Below are 25,174 nucleotides of genomic sequence, written 5' to 3'. Positions count from 1 at the left end.
AAAAGCTCACTCTGCCTCCTTTTGAGCCAGCTAATACAGCTGAGATAAAATTCTGTTCATGGAAAACAGCTCTGCTCCTAGCAATAACTTCAGCAAGAAGAGTCTCAGAGTTACAGGCATTAATGGCAGTGGAACCTTTTATCATTTTCCATCCGGACAGGTTTTCTCTAAGGACAAATCCAACATTTATGCCAAAGGTAGTATCCAGTGTGGCTCTTAACCAAATTATTTGTTTCCCTACTTTTTATCCATATCCCCAGAATAAAGCGGAGAGACTTCTGCATTCTTTGGACATATACAGGCAGCTACGCTTCTACTTGGACAAAACTAAAGCTTTCAGAAAGACTGAGCAACTTTTAGTGGCATATGCTGCAGGATCACAAGGGAAGGTTATCTCAAAGCAGACTATTTCAAAATGGATAGGACACTGCATTCATTTCTGCTATGCACAGCATGGCAAATCAGTGCCTAAGGGCATTAGGCCACTTTTGACCAGGGCAGCAGCCACATCAGCAGCCTTTCTCAGAGGAGTACCAACCAAGGAAATTTTGGAGGCTGCAGCTTGGAGTTCAGTGCACACTTTTACCAAGCACTACCACTTACCTTTTTACTCTAAATCCAGAGCAGGCTTTGCCACTGCAGTTCTGCAGGGCCTCATAGCCACTCCTAATTCTATTTAAACCCAGGCGCCCAACCTCAGCTTTGGGATTCAACCCAAGTGTAATGACTGCATCAGTGAAACACGATGAACATAGTACAGTTGTGTACCTACCATAAATGTAGATGTTAGAGTGTATTCACTGTTGCAGTCCAGGTTACCCACCCACCATCCCCCTTTCTTTGCTGGGACTTATCTGTACTTCTCTATTCTATTCTATACAACCTATGTGGTGTATTTGCTTGTAGATGAAGGTATTGTTTATTTTAGTGTATGCTTTTTATGAGCAATGTTTTTTAGCCTACCCTTTTGAGGGCACCTGACATCTGGGGCAAGAAAAACTGAAGAAAATGCCGTTGGCTGCATCTTATATACCCCTGGCGCACTGACATCAGGGAAGAGGCGAGAGCAACATACACCGGACCAGGACTTTGGAATTCAGGCCGACTGCGGGTAGCCTTGAATTCAGGCCGATTGCGGGTAGCCTGCCAGCAGGATAACCCAAGTGTAATGACTGCAACAGTGAATACACTCTAACATCTACATTTATGGTAGGTACACAACTGTACTTTTCTACAGGTTTTTGAACAAATATGCAAACTAGATATCAGGCAGGCTGTCAAAAGCAGTCCTCACTTTAATCTTCCGCTGAATACATTTTGTGAAGAACGTGAACGCCTGCAGTATATTCAATCTCAGGACATTTGCATTTGTAAACCTGACAAGTGTGGAGGTTTGGTGGCTTTTGACAATTTAGACTATATTGAATGTATGACTAGTTTGCTTTCTAGTAAAGCTTACCAACAGAGTTCTCGGTCGGAGGTAAACAAGGCTTATAGCCCAATTAAGATCTGTATTAATGACTTATTTATTGAGGGTAGAATAGAACAGGATATGTTCAATTTTATGACAACATCTTACCCCAAATATCCATATCCGTTTGGTATTCCCAAAATCCACAAGGACCCATTAAATCCACCTATGAGACCCTTAGTTGATAGCCGTGGTTCTCCCACTTATTCTTGTGCCAAGGTCATTGACGCGATTTTGCAAAAGTATGTAGTCCTCGAAGACCAAATTTGTAAAGACTCGTGGTCCTTTTTGGCTAAAATTAACAGTTTAGAATATAATGAGAATTTTAACTTTCTTACAATCGACGTCAAAGACCAGTACACGTGTATTCCTCAAGACATCAGCATAGAATGGGTGGGTTTTATGTTGAACAAACACTGCTCCAAGTTTGGAGCTTTCCTTGGTGTTAGGAACTACTTGACCTTGTATTAACAAACAACTTTTTTTATGTTCAATAATGAATTCTACTTGCAGAAAGTAGGTATAGCGATGGGGTCTCCTTGTGGAGCTAGTGTAGCTTATTTGGTCATGGCATACTGGGAATCTGAGTTTGTATTCAAGAATAACGATGTCAAAAAGGCTCTTGTTTATTACACTAGATTCCTAGATGACATCTTCATTCTGTTAAATGGAGACCATGAGACCAAGTCTCTCTGTGTTGGAATCATTTAATCAATCTACAAAATGTTTACAATTTGCATCTAATTTCAACACGGAGGCCATAGCATACTTGGATATCTGGTTGAGCAAGAATAGACTATCGGGCTGTTATATGGCTAAAATTCACAGGAAAAGTACATATTCTAATTCTTTCCTCCACTTCACTAGTTGCCACCCGTTTCATCAGAAACGTTCTGTCATCAAGGGCCAACTTGTGAGAGCTTCTCGTATAATTAGCCAAGAGGAAGATTTTGTGGAGGAATGTAAATTCCTGATTTACATCGTGATTATCCGGAATCCTTACTGGACTCCCTCATTGAGGAGGTCAGTTTAAAAAGAACTAGGCAGTTTTATAAACCTTTCCTGCCTATGAGACCTCCGGCACTCGTTAATACTAGTACCCCTAGTATGCTAGTTCCTGTGGGTCTTCATGAGTCAACAAGTCAAAGAAAAATGTTTCACCTTGGTTTTATAACTACTTCTAGTACACAGTCATCTTTACACGAAAATTCTACAGAAAAATTGTGAACTTTTCAGGACTAACCAAATGCTATTTAACAAATTAGGGGGTTCACCTAAAGTCATTTTTAGACGTGGTAGTAATTTGAAGAACTTATTGGAAAAACAGCATCATAGGGTTCCCAGAATAGTTGGTATGAACAAATGTGAGAATTGCAGTTTTTGTAAAATGTGGTGGTGGCCAACTTATTTGTTATCAATGTACAGTTTAAACTTAAAAATAGGCTCAACTGTAATTCCAAATTTGTGGTCTATTTGGCCAAATGTACGTGTTGTTCTGCCTTTTACATAGGCAGGACGGAGTGAAGGCTCTGTGACGGAATGTATGAACATCTGTATGCAGTATGTCACAATAAGGCTGACAACGCCTTGGCCAAACACATACAACTAAATGTCGACCATAAATTCAAATTCATGGCCATTGATCAAGTGTTACATGATACCAGAGGTGGTCCCACACCTCTAAAACTTGAAGAGCTTGAACTTGTTTGGCAAATCAAACTTAATGCATACAACTTACCAAGTCTCAATGAGACTTGTTCTATCAGTAGCATTTTAAAATTGAGTCTGCAGAGATAAAGGTTAACAGTTAAATATAATTTATAGATGCTTTTCACGTTATTTAAGTTTGACTTAAAGGTCAAACAAGTAATATTTTGAATACAAGTACTTTTTGCAAGTACTATTTAGGTATTTTTATTGTACTTTCGTGAATTGGTTGTTTACTTGTAATACACTAATGTATATGTATTTTACGTTTTGTATAGTTTGATGCATTTTATATAAAATTTCTATAATGGTTTTATAGTCTCAGTTGTGTTATACCACTTTAAATGCATCATGTGAAGTGATAATAATTGATTTGATTGTCCCACGTTTTTTGGATTGAAAGTTTAAAAGGTTGACTTATTTTTAATTGTCTTACTTGTGAAGAAGTTTGCTTATTCAGCAAACGAAAAGCGCTTAAAGTTTTATTAAACCGTTGGTGTTTACTCTGCTGCTGCTGCTGCTGTGACCGTTTTTTGTCTTTATTAGTTTGTTTACTGGTGAGTGTCCGTTAGGGATAGCACGATCCTGTAAGTGCCTTTGTGTAGGATTCAGCAGTCGTACCTCTGGGTGTCGTGAAGTTTGCCACTTCTGTCTTCAGAAGCGTGAAGTTGGCCTTGGAGAAATTTTACGGTGGTGTACCTAATGGCGGGTGGGATGTGGATGTCTAGGGTGATTAGCTTGTGGTCGGATCTGACCAACAAGAAATTCACCTCTGGTGTGGAATACCGGTTGCCCATGTTGGTAATGACTAGGTCTAGGATATTGCTGCCCCTGGTGGGGGTGTGGATAAGTTGATCCAAGGCGTTGGAATTTATGAATTACAGAAAACGTTGAGCAAAAGAGTTGGTACATGAGTAATTTTCCCAGTTAATGGTGGGGTAGTTGAAATTGCCCATTATTATGGTGTTAGGTTGTACCCTAATATTTTTCAATGTATCAAGAAATGAGTGGGAATCCTGGGGCATGGTGGGGGATCTGTAGCAAGCTACAGCTTGGATTGTGGTCTTGCCCAGAGTTAGTTGCACTTGGATAATATCAGATGCATTATGCTGAGCAGCTAGCCTGGAGGTGTGGATATCCTTAATAAATATGGACACGCCTCCGCCTTTAGTGTTTTGGTCCAGATTAGGTGGCCGAAAGGTGTGGTATGAATTATAGCCTGGTAATGCAGGGGTGCTGTCTGGAGCCTTGAACCAGGTCTCTATCACTGCACAGATGTCTATGTTCTCCAGTTAAGTGCCACGAGCGAGTGTGTTTTGAGGTTGAGACTTCTGGCATTGAGTAGCATTACCCTCAGATTTTGCTTGATTGTACCTGTTACGGTGGTGAATTTGTCATTTGAGCCTTGCCTAAAAAAGGGACTATAGGTGTGTTAAGAGCCTTGGCCCGTATCCGGAATCCCAAGGGTGACAGGTGCAGGCCATCTTTGTCAAAGCATCATGGTCTGTCGATCATGTCATCCCAAGCAGACAGATACTGGATCCCTTTAGAATGACACCAGAAGCTTAACCTATTGTTGAAGTCGATCATTTTGTCCTTTTACTCTGTGGTATCATTCTGGGTGATGGCAGGATGCAACTCTGGGCTAGGGTCATACCTGCCTGGGCTACAAGATCGGATAGCTGCTCCATGTCTTTTTTCATGTAGTCCAGGGAGGTACATCTCAGGTCATTCACACCAGCATGGGCAATGACAAATATTATAAAGGTTAATTTGTTGGTAGGTAATATACCATACTAAAGTCTAATCCAGTGCACAGAAGACTAAAGATTATATTTTAGCAAATGTAAAACTAATTGGAGTGATGTGTTGAGTGGAAAAACTGCAGAAGGAATGTTGAAAGTTTTGAGAGAAATTGAGTGCAAAAACTCAGTGTTGGAGCATCAGTCTGCTCATCTAAGAAATGCCAACTTGAAATCCATAAACCGAAAATCAGTCATTGTCTATATTCCTACTCGGTAGCCAAGGTCTGGAACAGTATTCCTACAGATATTAGAGCTGTGCCAAGTAGTCACATATTCAGACTATCTCTAAGAGATTTCTGCTTAACTCCTGGCTCTGTGCATGTCTTATACCAGACTGATGCCACCCTCCTTCCTTCTCTTCCCCTCTTCTCACTTCTTTTTTCTCTTCTCTTTCCCTTGCTGGTTTCCAGTTCCTTTCCTCCCTTCACTTATTAGCCACTGCACTAGTTACTTCTGTGATAGCTCCCTACTTTAATTCCATTTCCTGATATCTCCCTCCCCCACGCAACTGCAGAATCCTGCCTATTTTTAAAATGCTCAAGAAAAAGGAAAAAGTCTTTACCACTGGTTAATCATTATTGATTGTACTTTTACTAGGTGTTCAGTATCCTAGGATTGTTTAATATGTGTTGTATGATTTTCTGATCTGACTTTATCCTGTATGTTGATTCTTGTGATAATATTATGTAGTTTATTAATTCAGCTTTGTATGTTGGAGCTTTCCTCCCTGAGCCTCTGCTGCAAATGGAATTCATGCCCAGTTAGTTTCCCAATAAACAAATGCCAAATAAAGTCTAGGCGTACAGCGTCAGGGGGACATATTTCCATAAGAACAAGATACCTGATTAAGGTTGGAGACGGAAAGTATAAGAAATGGAAAAGAGGCTGAACTACAAGTTTGACTAAGCCAAGTGTGAGACGAGATAAAGAAAAAATTGAAGAAAATTTATGTAAAGATACTCTGCATAATAGGAAACTGTTTTATATATACATAGCATATGGGAAGGAGTAAAGACATACAAATTGATACTGTGTGTAGATTCTAAAATTTATTCTCTGACGCAACAGATTATCGATATATTTACAAAATCTTATGCAAAATGTTTGGTTTCACAAAGGGGGGGGGGGGTAATAGCTTACCTGGATAACACCAGAACTTCAGATACTGGAATTTAAAATGCATAATATTGGAAAGAAAAAAAAAACCTTTGCAAACTGGATCCAAGCAAAGCACTGGGAGGAGATCGAATAAGTAATGACCTGAGAACACTTCAGCAAGAACTTGTAGTACCATTATATCTGTTTATCAGGTCATATAAATATGGGGAGATTCCTTAAAACTGGGGAAAGTGGAGTACGACACACCCAGAGTTGTTTAGACCCTTGAGTCTATTTTCATGTGGGAAAATAATGGAGAAGGTAATGCAAGTTCTTGTCGGAACTGGAAAGGTTGGGACATAAAATTGTATATTAGCATGCATATGTTGAAAATGGATCTGTTGCCATCTGTAACATGTAACAGTGTAACAGCTGTGATCTAATTTATGTGGATTTAATGTCATCGTTTCGTGTATGACCCTGTCGAATGATGATTAGTAAGTAAACAACAACTAGGTATTGATTTACTCTTGATAAGATGGATAGCTGCATGGCTTACACATAGGACATGGCAAGTATCATATAGCAACTGGACAGGCGAAATTCTTGTTACAATCAGGGTGTCCCACAGGGCTGTTTCCTAGGCCCTTACAATCTAAACAAGTATCTTTCAGACTCCTCTTTCATCTGAGGTGTTCTACATTCTGTATGCAGATCTGAAATTGGGTAAACTGATTACATGTGTTACAGATAAGCTGTTTTGCAGACATGCCCTAACTAAATCAATCATTTGGGCACAAGAGAATGTGCTGAGAACTACATCAAAAATTAAGTATATGAGATTTGGGAGACATAAATTGAAAGGTGATTTTAATACAGCACACAGTGATTGAAACTAGATTTATTTAAGGACCTGGGTAGATCAGCTTTGAATTGTTTCTAATCATATCAACCAATTGGTTAATGATAGTTGTAGAACTGTAGGTTGTATAAAAAGTTGTATAAAGTTTTGGAAATCAGAAATGTCATTGTGTGTGTGTGGGCAACTAGCTACAAATAAAGGACTGTCTGTAGTGGTGGCTTATGTGATTTTAGTTTGGTTGGGTATGGAAAATGCCTTTTGTTTTGTCTAACAGAATGATGCTCTTTCTTTTGAGAGTAAGATGTGTGAATCTCTAATTCTTAGCATTATTGACTAACTATGGGCCATCTTTGATTTATCAGTGAATCAAACATTTTATGAAACGCAGGTGAAAACTAGGAAGCAATTGCAAGGAAGTTGGTGATTTTTTTTTTTTTTTTTTATAGGGAACACTGGAGCAGATTATGTAGCTCCTCCTGTCTTCAGAAAGTTGCATTGGCAGCTGCAGCCTTCGCTGCTGTCCAATGTTCTCTGTCATGACTGCCTGTATTAGTATAGAGGTGTTGCAGCCATTAGGTGAAATTTTAGCAGCTTGTAGAAAGAATAAAAAAAATGCAGTTCAACATTTTATTCCATACACATATTTTGTATTTAAAAAAAGTTCTGGTTAAGCAAGTTTTTCTCATTTGTGCAGATCCTTATCCAAGGGAAAGACCTGAATCATCTTGGACAGCATGCAATCGAAATCTGTAATGATCCTTCAGAATGTGTCTGTCATTACTGCCTTCCCTGTTGCTAACTTTGAAAAGCAGTTTTTAGTCCTAAATTACAAAACAGGAAAATGTTTAACTTTACTCAAGCATGGTCTACAGACCATTTAAAATGGTTATTCAGAAGAATTTCACTGTGGTCATTTTGTCATGCTGTAGTTCACCAGGCAGAAATTGCTTTAGCCAGTACAGTTTCAGGCTATCAAAACAGAACACATTTCCATGCTGGATTATTTCTAGTTCTAAAAGACAAAGCTTGGGGAAGTGTAGTTCTAGCTGAACAATTTTAATTGAAGAAAAACTTTCAAAATTGTGACCCGAAGGCTACTCTTCATATAGTAGAACTCCTTCAAGACTAGGCTTGACCTGAAGGGGATGCATCCAATCGCATCTCAGTTAAAAAGCTCACAGAAAAAATCTGAGGCTTCAAGTAGCACATTTCTACTTGGTTTACTACTTTATCTATTTTCGTATCCCCAAGAATAAACGCCAGTGCTGGCACTTTTGAAGCAACCAAACCATCTTCCTTTATCTGGGTAACTTTCTCATTGTGGTCCAGGTGCAGGAACTTCTGCTGCAACATTTTGAGGATCATAGTAAAACTGTTCCTCTCACTGAATAGAACAGTAAACTATAGTAAGTCTATAGCTCTTTCCAGCATACACGGATTATTCCTTTCTGAACTGATGAAAGCTCTTTCCTAGGAACAGGCAATTGCAAGAGTTCTGCTGATGTGTTAGAATTTTGTGTCAGGGCTGTATGTGACACACAAACACACGCACACACACACATGCACACGCAGATAGATGTGCATGTGCACAGGTGAGGAGATAATATACACACATGCACACATACATAGCAGAGAGGGGCAAGCAAGGTTCATAGGTTGGTACTAGGCTATCAGCCCTAGGGCCTATACAAGCCTAGCCATAACAATTCCCTGGCTATTTCTTCCCACATTATTTACTTTCCTGGACCCCTGTCTAGCAGGGTGACTGACGTGATCCCTGGGGTGAATTTCCTTTCTCCCATCCAATCATCAAGGTTCCTCTTGAAGAGGTCCAAAGAGGCACTCTGCTTGACATGTATGGGCAATCTATTCCAGAGTCTGGGGAGTCTCTGGGTCAGAAACCTATCCCTCCAGCATGTTTTGTTTATTGTGATGACAAGGTTTAGATCCCTGGGCGTGTAGCTCTGAGGGATTGGGATTTCTTTAAGTGTAGCATGTCCAACAGCTCTGGGTTTGACATGGCCTTGTATGTTAAGCAGAGATCGCCTCTGAGTAGGCGATATCACGACAGAGTATAGCTGGAGTTTTTAAAGGCGGTCAGCGTTGGGCATCTGCTTTACGCCTGTAATTCTTTTAGTCAGGTATTTCTGAAGCCTTTCCTCTTGGTGCAGATGTCTTGAGAGGTACATACCAAATGGGCGTTGTATTCTATAATGGGTCTAATGAGGGATGAGTACAGTGGGACAATGACCTCCTTTTTTCTGGATGAAAAGCCCTTCGTGATGAGGTGTGCCACATAGAAGGATTTCCTGACTGTTGTGGCGATGTGGTTATCGAAGGTGAGACCACTGTCCACCTGTGTCCCTAAGTCTCTTATCACACTTTCTGTGTTTAGTGTACTGCCACCTATATGGTAATTCATGGATACATGTTTTTCCCAAAGGGATAACAATACATTTCTTGGCATTGAGCTTGAGCCCATGGCTCTGGCACCAAGCATCTGTTTCTGTAAGGCCCTTTTGTAGAGTATCCACATCATTTGGGGATTCAATAATGGCTCCCAGTTTGCAGTCATCTGCAAACTTTGTTAGCCAGAGTCCCTTAGTGTTGACCTGTACTTCAGAGAAGTAGATGCCAAACAAGAGCGGCCCCAGGACTGAACCCTGAGGTACTCCACTTGTCACTTGTCTGGAGCTGGATTTGGAGTCGGCTACTTTTACAGTGTGGGTTCTATCCGTAAGCCATTTAGCAACCCATTGGGTGACATGGGGATTAATGCCCAACTTAGTAAGTTTATCTATGATTCCAGAGTGGGGGATGGTGTCAAAGGCCTTGGCAAGGTCTAGATAGGCTGTGTGGACCACCTTACCCTTGTCCATGGCTCTGGAGACTGATTCAAAGAAGTCAATCTTTCTGATTCAAAGACCAAAAGGTCTTTGCAGGAAGGTGATGTTTAACATCTGTGTACAATCCAATACGAGTTGTTCCTCATAGCAGTCTGTTTTCAGGGGAGCAGAGTGAATTGGGTGGATTCCCCGACAGATTAGAGTACTAAAGTCTTATACAAATGAGAATTTCTGTACCATGACAAAAAGTGTTGCTGTTTGTTATCCAGTTCATGTGTCAAACCTGGAAGGTGGACCTTTTCTTATTTCCTTACTCGAGGTATACCTACCTTCATTCTCATTTTAAATGAACTAGCAAATTCATTAGACTTGAATACCTTTCATGCAAGTTTCATTTCCCGGTTGCGATCACTTTCCGGAGAAAATTCTTTGACTTGATATGTTTCTGTAAACCTGCATGGTGGTATTCACAGTAAAAAGGTATTTGTAAAAAGTAAATTTCTTCCTTGCAGAAAGTGGTGAACCAGTTTGTTCAGGGAAACGGACAATTGCCAGTGTTTAAATATCAAAATGCTTGAGCACTTTCTAACCCACTTTGGATGCTCTTGGACAGTTGTTACTTTGCCAGGACACAAGCTTTCAGAATGCAGCTATTACGCAATGTTTTTATCCCCCTTAACCTTTAGTAACACTTTATTCAAGAAGTTTTGTTTGTATAGAAGTTTTATCTTGGCAACGTGTGTTTAACCGATATTGTATTAAAACGCCCAATAATGGTAACTTGGTGTGTGCTACATTTCATAAAACTGATGCCTGCATAGAAAAAGTTGTCTTTTTTTTTTTTTTGAAAATCTTTTTATTTTATTATCTTATAGACAAACAATACAAACCACAGAAGAACACTGTACAAACATCAACAAAAACTATATACAACTATACATTGCCCATATCATTCACAATATATACAACAGATAATACATTAAGGAGATATAATACAAAAATGAAAAGTGTTTCAGGTTAAAAGACAATCAAAGAATACATTCCAAAAATTTTCAGAACAGAACTTGTGATTACCTTTATAAAAGAAAAAGTTGTCTTGAAATTTTTTTATGTAAGCTAACTAATATATTTAGGTAATAATACAAACTGAAAAACTTTGAGAATGGTACTGCAATATATAGTTGGGCTGTCTTGATTTAAATATATGCATTTTATACTCAAGTCTGTATGATGCATAACCTTGTGTGTATGTTAACTGATCAGTGTTTTTGTGTGTATAATTTTAGGCGCACACGCAAACACATTTGTTGCACACCCACATGTGGGCTAGATTAGACTATCAAGCAACAGCTTGTCTCTGAAGTGAGAGAATTGGTATCAAATAGCAAAAAACAGAGCCAAGAAGGTTCTGCAGCCTTTACACACAAGGCTCAATAGCCAAGATTTCTACTTATTAGAACACTACTTCCCACACTTAGGAGTGCATTGATAACAGCATGGCAGATGGCATTAATCTACACTATCTTTAGTTAAAAAAAAAAAATTTAAGTTTGATAGCATAATTTAGGGGAGAGAACCAGAAAGAATAAAAAACACCTTGAGTTATGCACAGATAGATCTTGTGGTTGGGAAAGGTGATTAGAATTATTGAAGGCGTACTTGGGTTCCTTGTTCATAGGCAAGTATTAGACTAACTGCCCTTGCAAGCTATTTTAAGTTTAGTCAGTTTCCCTTCGAAGATTAAACTCGTTTTTTCTTGTGAAATGAACACCTTAACCATTACGCAAATCCCCAACCCTTGTCCAAGCGAAACCTCTCCTACCCTCATTATAGGGGTGATTTGTTCCTGTTTGGAAGATTTTGTGTAGTATAAATCTTATTGTTGATTTTAAAGCTGCATAAAACTGTCAGCTGATATCTGTAATAAAATAAGAACCCCATGTCATGTTCATAAATATTGTTAAACCGTTCTAAACTAACGTGTTAGCTTAAATATGTCCAGGCCGGCAGGGCTCAACAGCACATAACTAGCAGTTGTCATACCACTACAAAATAGTATTTGCAGCTGCTGCTGTTTAGTTGCGTAAGGTAAACAGTCTGCTGCTTGCACACTTTATAGGTGTACTTGTTAGGGGAGTGAATTTAAGTTTTTGTTTTTTTTGTTTTTTTAAGTGAGGGGACAGTCATGAAGTTCCGTTAATGTAGAATGCTATACTTTATCTGCACTGTGTTAAGTTGTGTATTATTGTACTAGTTTTGTATTTTTCCTGAGTTTTTACTGGTGGTTCAAAGGGCAGATATGTGGCGGAGTAATTTTGGCAAGTTGAAGAATGTAACGATACAGGAAGTGTTTAGTTTTGGGTTTGCCTTGTGATGAAGCCACTTGTCATGCATATGCTGCTGATGCTTCTTTCACTAGGATTTCTCGGCGCTTATTTGTGTTTGGGTTGTATATTGGTCTGAAGGGTTAACATACAGGAGAGATTAGCAGAGTTCTATTTTCAGTATACATGCTTAGTAGAGGGTGAGTGTGATTTTAATTCCCGGCTTTATTTCTATTGCATGTTGTGATAGAGCTTACCAAGTACAGCCTGTCCAGAGTTGTCATAAGGACCTGAGGAGTCTGAGAAGTAGGAGGATTTCTGAAGTGAGTGTTCTGAATGTCTGAACCATGAAAGGCATTGGCTCAGTTGTTGAAAAAGTAAACAATCTATGCAGCATACTTTTCAATATCTCAAACTGTCTTTAAGTAGTGACTTGCTGTATGATCCTTTTTTACCTAGCCCAAGAACCTGGGAAGTAGCTTGTGCTTTTTTCTGCCATTTTAAGAATTATCTGTAATAATGGCATTGTGCTAGGTACTGGCACTAGTGGTGATTTTCCTCAATGAAAATACTATGGTATTTTAAAACCAATTTCGAATTTCAGTGACCTGATTGAAAGAACAGTGTCATAGAAAAGACCAGTAACCTCGTACTTTAATTCTACCTATTCAGGAATGCATGTGGGCCTGTGTCACTGGGGATTCTCTGACCATGATGTGCTGTGTGTTTGCTGTATTGCTCATTCATTATTTCATTCGTATTAGTTTTCAGGGGCAGAGAGCACGGATCTCCATGGACCTTTGCAGGCTCTGCCTGGGAACGGTATCTGGTTAAGTGTATTGCTAAGTCACAGTTAGGCAGTGGAGGCTTGGGGAATCAAACTTTGCACTACTGGACCACAGGAAACTGCTCATTAACGGCTTCTTAATCCTGCAAGCTAACTCCCAGACTTGGCACTGCTTAAGTGCCTTATACTGGCAGTTGAATTCTAGCAGGCTTATAGTACCCATTGTCTTATGTGAAACATTTTATCTGAACAGCAGGTGAAAATGTGGTGCCAAAGATTAATGTAAATGAGAAATCATTAGCATGCCTGTAAGTTTCTAGCTACTTTCATTTTATATAAATCAGGCAGTATGTCCCCCCCCCCCCTTGAGTACAGCTACATATGTGTTAGGTCAGGTCTAATTTGATACTTTTTACTATGCATGGTATAGTTTTATAGATTCATAGGTATTTAGTAGGATGTTGATCTGTGGGGATCTTAAGAAGGCTAGCCTTACGTTCCCCTGTTAGTTTTTAGCCTTTGGTACAAATACTCTTGTTCGGCGCATATTAGGGTTATGTTTAGATGTTTGCATGTTTCCCCTATCCATGATGAACAGGGGTGCTAAACTTGGGGTGAATTTGTGGTTGCACATCCATTTGTCCAGATTGCATTTCAGTAGAATAAACAATACTCTTTATCTGGAGTGGAAGACTGCTCCATAGAAGCAGAATTCTCTGGGATACTAGCCTGTCCAACATGTTCTATTTTTTGGCAAGAAAAAATAAAATCCTTCGAATGAGGGTTTATGATGCCATTGGACTTGCAAAATGTGCAATAGATGTTAAGTTGTCAATCTCGCCTTCATTCTTGCTGGATGGGTTCGGAGCCGATCCTCGGCTCCGACTCGGCACTTTCTTAGCTTGAGAACTCCTTTTACTAGCTCGAGGCAACCCTGTATCCCATGATGCAAGGCGGGACTACCTCAGATCTCGTTTGCCGCTTAGCGAAAGAGGTCTCCTTTGCCAGCTGAGGTAAGTGATTTTCTGGTAAAATCAGAAAAAGCTTAGTTAGGAATTTATTTTCCCCTTTTAGTCTTAGTATAGTCTGTAGTATATTACAGCCTACCCTATTCCCTTCCTTTCAAACTTTATAACCCTTTTTTATAACCTTTAGTATAAAGTTTTCAGTTAGGCCTAAAACCCTATTGGTTAATCCCTTCCTGTGTGTTGTGTGTAGGGGATTAATTTTGTGTGTTTGTTGGGGTTTGTGTGTGTTGCTTCCTCCTAGGATATGTCTAGGGAAGGCAAGGTCTCAGGCTTTAAGAAGTGTGACCAGTGCTGTCAGAAAATGTCTCTGACAGACGGTCACACTTCTTGTGTACTGCCTGGGGCCTTTGCACCTGCAGGACTCCTGTGCTTTGCGTCACGCTTTTAGCCAGAGAGTCCTGCAGGAAAGGAGGAATAAACTTATCCTCCGAGGCTTACTTAAGCCAGAAGGTTCTCCCTCTAAAGCAGGGTCTGGGAAACCTTCTAAACCACCGAGCTCAGGCTTCAGTATCCAAGCCTCCTCCGGTGGCTTGGCTCCGTCGGGCGAGATCGCTCGGCTGGAACCGATGCATCTACCGTTAAAGTAGTAGGGTGCGCCGGCTGGCTCCGATACCTTCTCTACTGTGGCCTTGTCGGCTCCGGCTGGAGCCGACACTTTATCAACATCGGGCGAGAAACCTTCGCTCCATCTGGAGTTCAGGGGACCGGCTCCGATGGCTTCGACCGAAGAGATCTCGGTCCCCTTCGATACTGAGTATCCATTCGGCTCCGGGGTCTCCTCTTTTGTCGGCGCGGAGCCATCGGAGCCGATCTTCGAGATCTTCCAGGCTGTCTGACCACGACTTAGAGAGGGTGGTAAGCAGGCTGTTGAAGTCTCAGGCACTGGCCCAAATGCTCCATAGCCCGTCTCAACAGACTTCGGCTATAGCCTTACCCCTTGAACTTCCTCCTCCGACTCCACACCAGAGTTCGGAGCCGGAGCTTCTTGGGACAGCGACTGTTTCGATGTCTGAGCCGATACATCCTTCGGCTCCGTCGTCCTCGGCTCCGATCTCCTCCTTGAGGCCTTCCTTGGAGGGATCCGGTCATCGGGTTTCCACTGTCTGCTCCGAGGGGACTAGTGGCATCGGACCCTTGTCCGACCCCGCTCTCCCTCTCGGGGCTTCGGCTTTGGTAAGCTCGGCGCCGACATCGGCCTCGAGCCTTCCCTCTCATTGGAGCAGGAATTCCTGTTTCTTGGGCGGGATATTCCGGTCTCCCGGGAGGAGCCTTTGAGGTGATGAGGAGTGTCCTGGCCTCTGAGCCTGGTCAACGGTCTATCCCTCTAGCTCCTCCCTCATCAGTGCCTGCAGACGCCTCTTGCCAGCCTCTTGCTCTCAGGCCCAGGGATCCATCGCCCCAGGTTTCCCCACTGGGAATTTCCTCCTCTTCCGAGGTTTCTCCTGATCCTGCAGGGAACCCCTCGGAAGAGGACGTGTAAGAGGAAACACACAGACTCCCCTGAGTCTACTACATCTGATACTGAATTAGATGAGTCTGAGGGTTCCCCACGGTCCCCCTCTGAGGATGTCTCCTTTTCAGACATCCTTGAGCTCCTCAAACAGAGGGGAATTGGCCCTCCATTGACCCTTCGAGGATGAGTCGGTATACCTGGAGGCTTTGGATCCCGACCCTCCACCTCCTGGGTGTCTCCGCCTTCGACCCACTTATGCAGGTAGTGGCTCGAAGGCGTGAAGCGCTCAAATTCTGTGGAACCTGTCCCCAGAAGACCATCCAAATTCATTCGGCCCCTTCGGACAAACAGTTCCTTTCAAAGGGTGTCTCGGTGGATGCTATGGTGGTGGCGGCTGCCACTAAGAAGGAACTGGCGGATCCTTCAGTACCTGTCCATCCTCCTAATAAGGACTCCAGGACCATGGACAGGTATGGAAAGCGGATGTTTTCTTCAGCGACCTTTGCTATCGTTAAGCTGAATTATCTTTGTCACTTGACGAGGCTTCAACGAGATGTTCTCAAAGAACTGGGTGAAGTAGTTCAGGATCCTTCTGCTGCTGGGGCTCAGGAAAAGATTGCCTCGCAGCTTGCTATCCTAAATTCCATATCTAACTCCTCCATGCGGCTCATATCTTATGCGGCCGATGGAGCGAAGCAGGGCCGCAGGCACAGGAGTTGCTCTTAGACGCCAAGCCTGGATGCGGCTTTGTAATTTTGCGGACCCCTTTAAGGCGTCCTTCACTAATACCCCCTTTGATGGTTCGGCTTTGTTCGGACCTCAGGTGAAGGATACCTTGACCAGGTGTGAGCAGGACGGTAAAACTCTTTCTGCCGTTGGAGTCCAGTTTTCCACTCCTTCTAGACCATATCCCAAGGATCAGAAGGGGGGGGGAAGATGTGGTTCCGTAAAGCCCAAGGAGCTACACCGGACGCACGTGGTCAGTTTACCCCCAGAGGCAGAGGGGGGTAACAATAATAGACGCCGCCCTAGAGGCAGGGGGGGTCCTCAGAACCAAGGCAACAGGGAGTCTCTTCCTGAGAAGCCTTTTCAACATCCCTGAAGTGTTGCCAGACTGTCCACCCTTGGAGGCAGTCGGGGGAAGGATTTCACTGTACCCAGTAGCCTGGCAATCCCTATCACAAGAGATGTGGGTACAGTTGATTATATCCGAGGGTTACAAAATCCCCTTCGAAAGGTTTCCCGTATCTCTACAATCCCTTCCAGACATCTCACCCGGTCAAAGGGATTTGGCAGAACAGGAGGTTTCAAAACTCCTAGAAAAAAGAGCCGTCCAGACGGTGCCGGCAGACCAGGTAGGATCCGGCGTCTACTCGAGATTCTTTTGGTCCCCAAAAGGGCGGAGATTGGAGACCAATATTAGACCTGAGCAATCTAAACAGATTTGTCAAGAAGGCAAGATTCGGATGGTCACGCTTCAGTCCATTCTGCCCTTTCTGGGCAAGGACAACTGGATGTGCTCTATAGACCTTCAGGATCGTACTATCACATAAAGATTCACAGGCTCCAGGAGGTTTCTCCGCTTTCGGCTAGGGACCAGTCATTACCAATTCAGAGCCCTGCCCTTTGGCCTCACTTCAGCCCCAGAGTGTTTACCAAATGCATGGCAGTGGTCACAGCTCATCTGAGGCGTCAAGGATTCCAGGTATTTCCTTATTTGGACGACTGGCTCCTCTCCGCCACCACCAAGTGTCAACTTCTTCAGACCAGAGACTACACTCTGCAGCTTTGCAGGAGTTTGGGAATTTCAGTAAATTTGAAAAATCTTCTCTGCGGCCTTGCCAATCTATCACCTTTATAGGCGCAGAATTAAACACCGTAAAATGTCAGCCAGACTAACAGATCAAAGAATTCTGGACATCCAAAATTAGTTCGGCTTCTTTTGCAAAGCAACAAGATCAAAGCCAGATTTATACTGTAGGTTCTAGGTCTTATGGCTGCGGCCATTGTTCTCCTTCCACTAGCTCGCTTCCACATGCGTCTTCTGCAGTGGATGCTTTTCACGCAGTGGTCGTACCACAGTCTCCTGATGAGGCACGAAATCTTAGTCACACAGTCGTGCAGGGCTCATCTGGAATGGTGGATATCTTCCCCTCTTCTTCATCAGGGCCGACCCTTTATTCCCTCCTCCAGTTGCCACAGTCACTACGGATGCCTCTCTGATCAGGTGGGGGGGGCATTATCAGGGCAGGATGGTCCACGGGACGTGGCAACCCATAGAATACCATCTGCACATAAATGTCCTGGAGATGAGAGCAGTGCTTTTAACGTTGCAAGCCCTCGGCGTCTTTCTTCCCACGGGACTATTGCAGTACAAACGGACAACATGTCCGTGGTCTGGTACATCAACAAACAGGGCGGAACCAGGTCCTATCCGTTATGTCGAGAAGCTCTCAGACTTTGGCAATGGGCGATCTCTTCTCAGCGGTTTCTGATAGCAACGCACATCCCGGCAGGTCCAACCTATTGGCGGACAGGCTCAGCAGATCTATTCTGATGCCTCAAGAGTGGTCTCTCAATCAATCTGTAGTGGATCAGATTTTTTCTGAAGTGGGGCACTCCTTGTTGCGATCTTTTGCTACTCCTCAAAACAACAAGTGCCCAGATTATTTCACTCTCTTTCCCCTTCCAGGCCAACCCTTAGAGACTCTCTAACCCAGGATTGGCCTCGGGGACTTCTATCGCTTTTCCTCCCTTTCCCTTGATTCCACAAGTCATTCAGAAAGCCACCGTTTTGAGAGCCAAATTGATCCTCATTGCTCCATATTGGCCTCGACAAATTTGGTTTCCGTCTCTGCATCGTCACCTTCTGGTGCAGCCCTGGCATCTGGACCCAGTTCGGATCTCTTGATCCACCAGTCGGGTCAGCAGCACCGGGCCATTCATTCTCTCAACCTCACTGCTTGGTTGCTCCACTTCCTTCCTTAGCCAGGCTACCGATGATTTCTGACTCAGTCAGAGACATTTTAGTGTCTTCTTTGAAGTCGTCCACTAGGACTGTTTATGCTAGCAAGTGGCGACGTTTTCTATTTGGGCAAACTCAGAAATATTGATCCCTTTACTGCTCCTGTACATTCTGTTTTAGATTTCCTGGCGGAGGTTTTCATTCAGGATCCTCGTCATCTACAGTCAAAGTACAACTGGCTGCTATTTCCAAGTATCATGTTGGCTTGCATGACAATAACATTATGTCTCATAGATTATGCAAGGCCTTTTTGAGAGGAGTTTTTCTCCTAAAACCACCTATAAAGCATCCTCCTCCGCAATGGGATCTAAACTTAATGTTGGCATCCTTGATACTACCTCCCTTGAACCGTCTGCTTCATGCTCTTTGAAGTTATTGACCTGGAAAACTATATTTTTACTGGCTGTCACTTCTGCAAGAAGGGTTTCGAGATTCAAGCTCTCTGCATTCGTTCACCTTATTTGGTTTTCATAAGGACAGGGTATCATTAAGAACTAACCCTTCCTTTCTCCCCAAAGTAGTGTCTCAAACCAATATTAACCAATCTATAGATCTACCAGTCTTTTCCCAAACTATTCCGACAGAGCTGAACAGAAACTGCATTTTTGGATGTCCATTGTCAGCTCAGGTACTATTTGCATAGAACTAAACAATTTAGAAAATCGGACCAATTATTTGTCTCCTATGCAGAAAACAGGATGGGTCTTCCAGTTTCTAAAGTGACCTTATCCAGATGGTTGACTTCCACCATTTCCTATGTGTACTCTCTCAGAGGCAAACAACTATCTTCTAAGCCAAAAGCACACTCAACCAGGAGTCTATCCACTTCTGCAGCTTTTCAGGATAGACTACCCATTGATACCATTTGTGCAGCAGCTACTTGGGCCACGCCTCATACCTTTGTCTCTCATTACAAGTTGGACTTGGCCTCCAGAGATAGGGCCAGTTTTGGTTCCACAGTTCTCAAGAGTCTGTTCCATTGAGCCACCGGGATACAGGTGCTAGGGGCCGGTCCCATCCAGCAAGAATGAAGGCGAGATTGACAACATTTAGAAGTTATGTACCTACCATAACGTTCCATGTTAGTTGTCTTCTCTCGCCTTCTTTCTTGCGTCCCTCCCTCCTTCCCCCTGGCCTGGACAGATCTTGAAAAGTCTCCTCTTCTCAGGTTGTTCTCTCCTGACTCTTAGGCAGGAGAGTCATTTGTTAGGAGTTGTTGTTTCCTAGTTGTTCTAGGTTTATCCTTAGCAGGGTATGTTAGCTACCAAACGAGATCTGAGGTAGTCCCGCCTTGCATCATGGGATATAGGGTTGCCTCGAGCTGTTAAATGGAGTTCTCAAGCTAAGAAAGTGCCGAGTTGGCTCCGAACCCATCCAGCAAGAAAGAAGGCGAGAGAAGACAACTAACATGGAACGTTATGGTAGGTACATAACTTCTAATTCAGACAGAAGTAGGGTCTGAAGCTCCTTGTGCAAGGCGGGGTAACTTCTCAGTAGCCTATGTGATGCTAAGAGGAAGGACAAGACTTTGAGATCTGCTTAATTTTTTAGAGTTGCAAGCCCTTGATTGATTTGTTTACTTTGGGAGAAGGTTTTGTGGTTGCATTCTAGTTGTGATAAGTATTTGGTCTTGTACTTACTGAAAGGGGCATTATAGTTTCTGATCGGCCTAAGTGCCTAGTATAGTAGAACAAGTTACATCCCCTGGATCTGTACGCAGTTCCCTTCAGATATAGTCGTACGCAGTGGAAAGACTTCCTCACAACACTGCATATGTAGTGATCAAGAAGAGAGTTCATTGTCTGTATAGGTTCCCAGATCCCCAACTACAGGATCAGTTTTCAGAGTTGTGTTAATGTGATAGTTACAATGGGAGTCATGCTTGCTGAAGGATATCATGATACACTTCTAACCATTTAGTTTTAGTTCGTGGTTCTGACACCAGCTATTTATGACTGGCCTCCTTGGTGAATTGAAGAGTTTATGATGACATTGCAGATTTGGCCAATCAGAAAACCTTAGCATTGGCTTTGACCTCAATGTTAGGCACAAAGGGAAAAGGGAGTAATACTGATTTGCTAGAGGGGCTTCAATATTGATAGAAGATGGAATAAGAGTGTGGGTGAAGGGGGTATTGGCAAGGGAAGAGGATTACTCTAGTGAGTATATTCCCCCAAAAACTGCTGTTATGGAACTTAAGGACATTTTTAGGAGAAATAATCCTCTTTCTGTAGGGAATCATACTTGTAGGCGGGGGTTGAAACTTTGTTTGCAATAGTGAGGATGTATCAGTAGGACCAAGAAAGGAAAATATAACAAAAGAGGGTAGATATCTGAAGGAATTTATGGAAGTATTTGGTGTGGAAAGCATGAATTCCATAGTGGGAACTCTTGAGTGATAACTAGTGAGTGGGATAAAATGGAGTTAAGAAGCAACAAGTCATTCAGAGGGGCCGACAAAGGTTAGTGTTGCAGAATCCGAGGAATCTTGGGACAAAAAGTGGTGCAGCTGCAGCGTGATGAGACCACAAATCCTGAAGTGTTGAGGGATATTTTGGAAATGTTATGAAAATCTGTGTAAAGCAGAGAAATGTGGAAATGAAAAAGACACTAATGGAATTGTGTATGAAGACTTAATTATGCCAAGCTCTGAGGCAGATGAGGCTCAGCGGCTAATAGTTAAGGCTGTAGAAGATAAAAAAAAAAAAAAAAAATGGTGATTTTAAATCCAGTCTGCTGGAAATTCTCCAGGACGAGATGTTCCTATGGAAATTTGGAAGATAGGAGGGAAGAAAGTGATAAATATCTGAGATTTTGTTTAGCAGTATTTTAAAAGGAAGGGAAGCGTCAACTTCATAGAAAGCTGTTGTGGCTGTATTACCCAAAGTGGGATAAAAAACCATCAGATGCAGCTTCCTACAGACCCGTTTCAGTTGTAAACCATGGCTTTATAAAGCGTTTGTCTGTACTAGCCAAAAAGAATTGCAAAAGTGTTGCCAAAATTGATTGCTATAGATCATCTGGAGGGGAGGCAAACCTTTGACCACCGTCATAGCATGATGATCCAGAGGGAAGCGGAATGTAAGAAAATACCACTGTTGGAGGATCTTGATGCAGAGAAAGTATTCTGCAGAGTAAGCTGGGATTTTGAGTAGGGCAGTGGAAGCATTTGCATTCCCTGATGTCATAAGGTTAATTAGGAGGATATATTGAAGGTCAAGAATTAAAGTAGGAGGGTTCCTTTCCAAGTTGTCTGAGCAATGGAACCAGGCAGGGGTGTAATGTTCTTTGTTTGCTTTATATTTAGAACTGCTGGCAAAGAAAATAATGGATTCAGAAGTTCAAGGATGTAATTGGTATGGGAATCGAGAAAAGTTGGCTTTATTTGCAGGTATAATTTTGTACCTGATGATAAATCCAGAAGAGGTCATCTCTGTGTTGTGGAACATTTTGAGACGGTTTCAAGTCGTTTCCAGATAACTTTATGGCTGTAGCCTTTTGTTTTATGTACTCACACACAATAATTGGTTTACAATACCAATATTTATGGGAACATAAGAATAAGTATTTTTAGGAATTTGGATTAAAAAGGCTTGTATGGCAGCTAATGATGCGTGGCAAGAGAAAATAGATAATACAATAACTGATGATACAAATATTGAGAAATTTGAAGCTCTTGTTTACGGATAGCAAGATACAAGCAGTGAAAATGTTTGTTTTAGTCCCTTTAGTTTTCTGTATGTCTGGCATATTTTTATCAAACAGAGAAGTTGTGGACAGCAAAGAGTTGAAGGAATTTATCTGGGAGGGGAAGAGGACAAGAGTTATGTGGAATAAGTTGATTCCAGTAGAGCAAGGTGGATGGCACAGTGGTGTAGCGGTTAGCATTGTCACCTCACAGCAAGAGGTTCTCCGGTTTGATTTTCGGCTGGGGTGCTTTCTGTGTGGAGTCTATGTCCTCCCTGCATTTGTGTGGTTTCCTCCCACATTCCAAAGACGTGCAGTAGGAAGATTGGTCAGTCTAAATTGGCCGTAGGTGTAAGTGTGTGTCCCAGTGTGTAGTATACTCTCTGAGGAGGGTTGGGTCTCTGGCTAGCAACTCAATCCTGTAAAAACCCATACCTGCTATGGAAACCATGAGTGTTGAAGGGCACTCATTTCCCAGTATGCTGAATGCACGGGAGTGAATCCAGGTTCCTGGCATTAGAGCAAGGTGGTTTAGGATTACCTGATTTGAAAAGGTATATTTTCAAGCTACACAGTTAAGGCTTGTGTACATAACACAAGCAGAAGGTTAAAATTCAAAGTGGAACGGGATGAAGTGGGGTGATGGTTCATGAAATGTGTGTGGAATTTTGGATGCAGATCTTTAAGGAGAATAAATATACTTTGCTTGGTAAAGTAGTAGAAAGAACTCTTAAGAAGTAAGCCAACACACGAAAGGAGATTTTGACAATAGTGATGACTTCAAGTAGGAGTCCAGAAAAAGGGCAAAAGAGGGCTGTAATGTACTGGGAAAAAAAAAACTGAAAGAACCAAAACATTGCCAGCAGTTGACAAGAGAGAAAGATAATTAGATAAGCAGATGCCATATGCTGACAGTCTAAAAAAAAAACTCCAGCTATACTCTGTGGCATATAGTCTACTCAGAGGCGATCTCTGCTTAACATACAAGGCCATGTCAAACCCTGAGATGTTGGACATGCTCCACTTAAAGAAATCCCAGTCCCTCAGAGCCACACGCTCCAGGGATCTAAACCTTATCACAATGAACAAAACATGCTGGAGGGATAGGTTCCTGACCCAGAGACTCCCCATACTCTGGAATAGACTGCCCATACATGTCAAGCAGAGCACCTCATTGGCCCTCTTCAAAAGGAACCTTGATTGGATGGGAGATAGGAAATTCACCCCGGGGATCATGTCAGTCGCCCTGCTAGACAGGGGCCCAGAGAAGTAAATATTGTGGGAAAAAATTTCCAGGGAATTATTATGGCTAGGCTTGCATAGGCCTTAGGGCCAATAGCCTAGTACCAACCTATGAACCTATAATAAAATGGGGAGAAGCCAAGACTGAACTACCTACAGGGTACAGGCTCCCTTCCCTTCTAGAGATTGATATCAGAGTATAGGCAAAAAAGGATAGGGGAATCTTAAGTGGAAACATTTGCTCTTGTAGAGTTTAGTTTCATGTAGAACAGAAGCTACCGTTAAAGGGATAATTAGTAGGGTATTTGAACTGTTGCACATTAACTATAAGGATTGGGAATTAAGAGACTGGAAAGGCAGTTTACAAGGGAACAGTGGGATGACATGTATATATGGCTGCCAGTGGGGAGGACATGTATATATGGTTGCAAGCATGCTATAAATCCAGAAGGTTTAGGATTTTTGCTTGGAAGTGTTTTTTGCATGGGTGTTGCATACCCCAAGCAGGCTTCAAATAAGTTTTCCTCTGGTATATAACAAATGTTTGTGACATTTATGGGGAAGACTGAGGCAACTCGGAACATATGTTTTGGTAGTACGATTTGACATATATTTTAAAAAATTTCTACAGAGTACAGTCAGATTTCGGTTGAACAAATGCTGTAACTAAGGAAATAATTATTCTGAGCTGGTTATAGTATCTCAGTTGTCTTAACATAGTAAGGCCTTGTCAAGTTTAATTCTGTTGGCTGTCAAAAGCAATAAATAGAAAATGGAAGTCAAAATCTAAACCAACCGTATTGAATATTTTAAAAGATAAAACTGGAAGAGGGATCTTTACAAAAAGAGGAAGGAGCTAATTGCACAGAAATGGAAGTTGTGGGAACAATACGTGCAGAATGTTCAGTAGGAGGTGTGGGGTTTAAGGAAAATCAGGAATTCAGCAATTTTTATATAATGTTGGACTGATAGTTATAAAGAAATGTGATGCACATAATGCATTTTAAATGGAAAAGGTTAATTTTTTTGTTAACGCATGTTTGCTTTTTGACCTGTGTTAATTTTAATAAAGGTGTTAAATGTCTTTGACCTCTAAGAATTTTATAGGTTGTTGTGTTTTGTTTGGTCACTGTGTAAAAGTATTTATGGTCTGGTTGATGCTCTAGAATAGCTTTTAATACAGAGTATACAGGTAATTGGTTAGAATATGGAATAATTTATTGGAGCAATGGCCAGTTGACCAGCAATGTTAAGATTGTTTTAAGGTTGGTTTCAGCAGGGAATTCTTTCACCTGTGCACAGTACTTTCTGTTCAGGTGCTGAAGGTGAAGCTCCTTACATACCAAGTTTACAAGGCTTTTTACTCCACAGAGATAATTTTATTTTTACTTTAAACTAGATTTTTCCTACAGGTAAATTAACTGGATCACAAGGACCCTTTTCAGTGACTGTTGCAAAAAAAAAAAAGCATAAGGAGTACTTAAACCACTTTATAACCAAAAAGCAAACAATAAAGACGAACCACCAAGAAAGCTGACTAATGTGCTCCAGAAAAAGTTTATTAGGTTAAGCGCTTTTGTCTATATCAAGAACAAGACTTCATCAGAACAATCACAAGTAAAATGCACTTCCCCTTAAATAACTTGATTAAAACAAATTAAGCCATTCAATTAGATATTTAAAGGCACCAACCACTACCTAAAAGTACTACTTAAAATCTTTTAAATACATATAAATCATATAATTTACAAACTTTTAAATCACAAAAAAAAAACATAACTTTTCATTTTTAAAATACTTGAAATGCTAGTGCATTCATTCAGTCCTGGAAATTCTGTG

General features: G+C 41.8%; 1 protein-coding gene across 1 annotated transcript in view; it reads left to right on the top strand.

Moving 5' to 3' along the window:
- Positions 1-25,174, top strand: part of ATP2A2 (ATPase sarcoplasmic/endoplasmic reticulum Ca2+ transporting 2) — a 1,687,617-nt gene that overhangs the window by 82,953 nt on the left and 1,579,490 nt on the right. The window contains exons 6-7 of the mRNA XM_044069765.1: positions 3,590-3,624; positions 6,272-6,293. Coding sequence (XP_043925700.1) covers positions 3,590-3,624; positions 6,272-6,293 — 57 coding nt within the window. The remainder of the gene's footprint in view (positions 1-3,589; positions 3,625-6,271; positions 6,294-25,174) is intronic.

Source organism: Protopterus annectens, chromosome 4.part0 (genome assembly GCF_019279795.1).
Source record: "Protopterus annectens isolate FY-2018-M chromosome 4.part0, PAN1.0, whole genome shotgun sequence".
NCBI lineage: Eukaryota > Metazoa > Chordata > Ceratodontiformes > Protopteridae > Protopterus > Protopterus annectens.
This window is presented reverse-complemented; position numbering and strand designations above follow the sequence as displayed.